At 36.9% G+C, this 3,875-nt stretch overlaps 1 protein-coding gene across 1 annotated transcript in view; it reads right to left on the bottom strand.

Moving 5' to 3' along the window:
- LOC107680839 (voltage-dependent T-type calcium channel subunit alpha-1I-like) overlaps positions 1 to 3,875 on the bottom strand; it is a 148,616-nt gene that overhangs the window by 20,187 nt on the left and 124,554 nt on the right. The window contains exon 28 of the mRNA XM_016476889.1: positions 2,531 to 2,601. Coding sequence (XP_016332375.1) covers positions 2,531 to 2,601 — 71 coding nt within the window. The remainder of the gene's footprint in view (positions 1 to 2,530; positions 2,602 to 3,875) is intronic.

Genomic DNA, 3,875 nt, shown 5'->3' with positions numbered 1-3,875 from the left:
TCAGTTTTATTCTTCTTTTACTTTTTTCCTTTAGATCACATTATATATACATACATATATATATATATTTTTTTTATTTATTTTTTTTTTTTTTTTGCAGTGTTTCTAAGATAAAACAATATCAACAATATCAAAAAGCAATGTAATGTACATTTTAATGTCTTTGCCGCTGTAATCTCAGTATCTCTGTAGATGCATAAGCGACTGCTGTACCTGTTCCCCTGAGGCAAAATGAAGCAGAACAAATTTGTGATTTAACAAAAGGCTCATAAATGATGGATGGAACCAGTGGTCATGTCAGAGGTACAGCTCTGGGAACAGAATTAACCCTCTTAAATGACCTGTGTCTTAATGTGGTCAAAGTATGTGGAGCATGCATGACTTTGCCGCTGTAATCTCAGTATCTCTGTAGATGCATAAGCGACTGCTGTACCTGTTCCCCTGAGGCAAAATGAAGCAGAACAAATTTGTGATTTAACAAAAGGCTCATAAATGATGGATGGAACCAGTGGTCATGTCAGAGGTACAGCTCTGGGAACAGAATTAACCCTCTTAAATGACCTGTGTCTTGATGTGGTCAAGGTATGTGGAGCATGCATGCTTGCAAGGCTCACCAGACTAACGCTAACACACTAGCCTGTAAAGAACATGTGTTTGAGAATTCAGGGTGTGTCCCCTACAGCACAGGCATATCAAAACAAAACAAAGAGCTGAGACAAAACCAAAGGCGACAAAGAATATGGCACAGGCGCTAACAGCTAGTCTAAAGTGCCGGTAATTAAGAAAACAGTGTGAGAGAGCTAAAACGTGTAAAATGGTGAATAAAACAATCAGCTTAGATCGCATTAATGTAATTTTTATAGTTACACGATGCTGTTGGTCGTGTCGTTTTATGTGTCATGCCAGCAGGTTTGATATGAATTACTGAAATAAATGAACTTTTCCACGACATTCTAATTTTTTGAGATGCACCTGTACAGTATATATATATATATACACACATATCAATTTTGATAATAAGAAATGTTTCTTGAGCACCAAATCAACATATTAGAATGATTTCTGAAGGATCATGTGACACTGAAGACTGGAGTAATGGCTGGTGAAAACTCAGCTTTGCCATCACAGGAATACATTACAATTTAAAATATATTAAATTAGAAAAGCGTTATTTTAAATTATAATAATATTACCCAATGTTACTGTTTTACTGTGTTTTCAATCAAATAAATGCAGCCTTGGTGAGCATAAGAGAAAATTTATAAATCTCACAGACTTTTGAACAGTAGTGTACGTCTCTGGCTTAAGGTAAATCTACTGCAAAATGTAATCTATTTATTTATTTATAATTTTTTTAACACCATGTATGTGGCAAAACTATCTTCATGTCGAGAATAAAGTGAATAACAAAAATCAAACAATTAACAAAACCTATTTAAAACATTTGAGACTAATACAATACATTCAGGTGATCCTTTTTTAGATACATCAGTTAAACATATCTCTGTGTAAAAACACTGTCTATTTATGTTAAAAACTGTGCAGATTGTAAAATATCTTTAAGCAAAACTAAATCTATGCAAGGACCACAAGAATGTTAAATGACATAGGCTAAACTATAAAAGCTGAAGCCTATGGGGAATGAGCAGTATCTCTAAGAGAGTTGTAAAGGAAATGCACAGGAGTTTCTGGAAGGATGTACTAAATAAGAACTGTGTGTGGTGGGACTGAGTGCCTGAGTGGCTCTTTAATCAGCTGCGGCGTTAATTACCTCACGGATGCCATGGGGATAAGACATTGGGCCCAGCAGTAATGAACAAGGGATCGATATCCACAGAGGAGTGATGCTTTACTCCACCCTGGAGGTGTCTAGCCAGCAGTTCTCTCCTGAAGCAGTTACCCCTCTGTGACCACTTAGACGGCAACAACGCTCTGCGTGTCTGACTATGAAAGAGTTTTGGATTGCTTTATGGAGTGAGTGAGTGAGTGTGTGTGTGTGTGTGTGAACCGCCTTCTTTTTCACATTACCTGCATCTTTCTTAAAACTTGTGTCTTTTAACTATTCCTCAAACTTAAATGGGTGATCAAAATTATGGATCTTGCTACATTAGAGTTCCAACTTTTTCTTTAGGAGAGCTTTTATTTGACTCAATCAATTTAACTTTTCTATATGTCTTTTTTATTTGATTGTATTTTGTGCTTTAAAGCTACCTTTAAAGGTGTGATATAAAAATAAAGTTTATCATTAATGTGTCCCAGTTGAAAAAGCAATGAACAAGATGAATATGTGCATGCGTGTGTGTACGTGTGTGTATGCAAAAGCAGGTACTTTATTCTTGCTTTGGGGTTATTATCTGCCCTGAGCGAGTTTGTGGTTCTATGAATCACCAAAGTTCATGGGCCAATGAGCAGCCTGTTCTTGTTGTCGACACTGCTTGGATGACTTCCTCTTCTCGAGCCAAAATATGACTAAAAGGGGGTGGGGTGACAATGCAATGCTTCATCATGGGGTTTGTAGTGGTATTATCACCTGTGGCAGGGCTTGAACTACCGTATCCAGCAGCGCTCTCATTCCCGTGGCCATCTTTAACAGCTTTAGCACTGTCAGAGTGAGCGAGAAAGAGAGAGAGAGTTACAGAGAGTTCAACAAGACAGCTCAGTATATGCATGTCTACGAGGCGTTGATCATTTCAGAAGAAGAATAACAAAGAGGCCAATAACAGACAAGCCCCCCCACCTTGGTTTAATTCCAGCCTAAACGGCTAATGAGGAGAGAAGGAAAAGGTCAGGGCTAAAATTAAACCCTCACACTTCCGCCCTCTCCCCGTACAGATGTAGAATGATGGCACACTGATTCAGTGATGGCTGTGGACAACAGCATGATTAAATAACAGATTAAACTCTAGACAAACAGATCAATCCTCAATAATACAGCATCACTGAACTGTGCAAAATACCATTTTGGTATGATGGAGTCAATATCTCTAAGGCTCGTACTGGGTAATGAGGCGAACGTAAGACTCATTGGCTATTAGGCGCTTATCAACACATGAGCCACTGATCAGGTGTTAGAGGCAAATGGGGAGGAGAAAATGAGAGATTTGCAGAGACAAATAGAATTTGGTGCTGGAGATGAGTATTAAAACAACTTTTCGTAACAATATTCCGTACATGAAGCGTGCTCATTTGTATTTCAGGCTGTCTGGTTGATTAAAAGATTAAAAAGCACACTGAGAAATGCAGGAAAAAATAGGTTTGATCTGATCTGGAGTACACTGCAGACAAAATAAATAGACTTTTGTCATTTATTAAGATAAAAGATAAAAAAAGGATTGGCAGACATGCTAAAACACATCTGGCTGTGGGTCTCATGTGGGGGATAAAGTTCAAATTTGGTTCGCAACATTTCCCATGCTCATTCCTTTTCTCACTCTCCATCATTTCCTGTTCCCTTGCTACTTGCCACTCAATAAAAGTAATAAAGGACTAAAAATAAATAAAAGAAAGATAAAAGTCAGGAAAGTAATGGTTGTGGTGTGTGACAATAAGCACATGCGGAGATTATGCCAGAATGGATGTGTGGCAGGGGCAATTCTAGGATTCATCTGAACATGAGCTGATGTGGGTTAGAAAAATATTTCTTGCTTCAAGAGCAAGAAGTTCTGAGTTTAAACTTGCTCCAGTAATATTTGAATAAACCAATCATATTGCAAGTATTATATACTGTATATTGCTAAAAGTATGTCAGTTTATAGTAAAGGACTACATTCTTGCATAATATATATATATATATATATATATATATATATATTTATATATAAATATAGAAAGATACTTTATTTTTATTTCTTTTTTTTTATCCATGGGCGTTAATT

This window comes from Sinocyclocheilus anshuiensis, unplaced genomic scaffold (assembly GCF_001515605.1).
Source record: "Sinocyclocheilus anshuiensis isolate Anshui unplaced genomic scaffold, SAMN03320099.WGS_v1.1 scaffold1230, whole genome shotgun sequence".
NCBI lineage: Eukaryota > Metazoa > Chordata > Actinopteri > Cypriniformes > Cyprinidae > Sinocyclocheilus > Sinocyclocheilus anshuiensis.
This window is presented reverse-complemented; position numbering and strand designations above follow the sequence as displayed.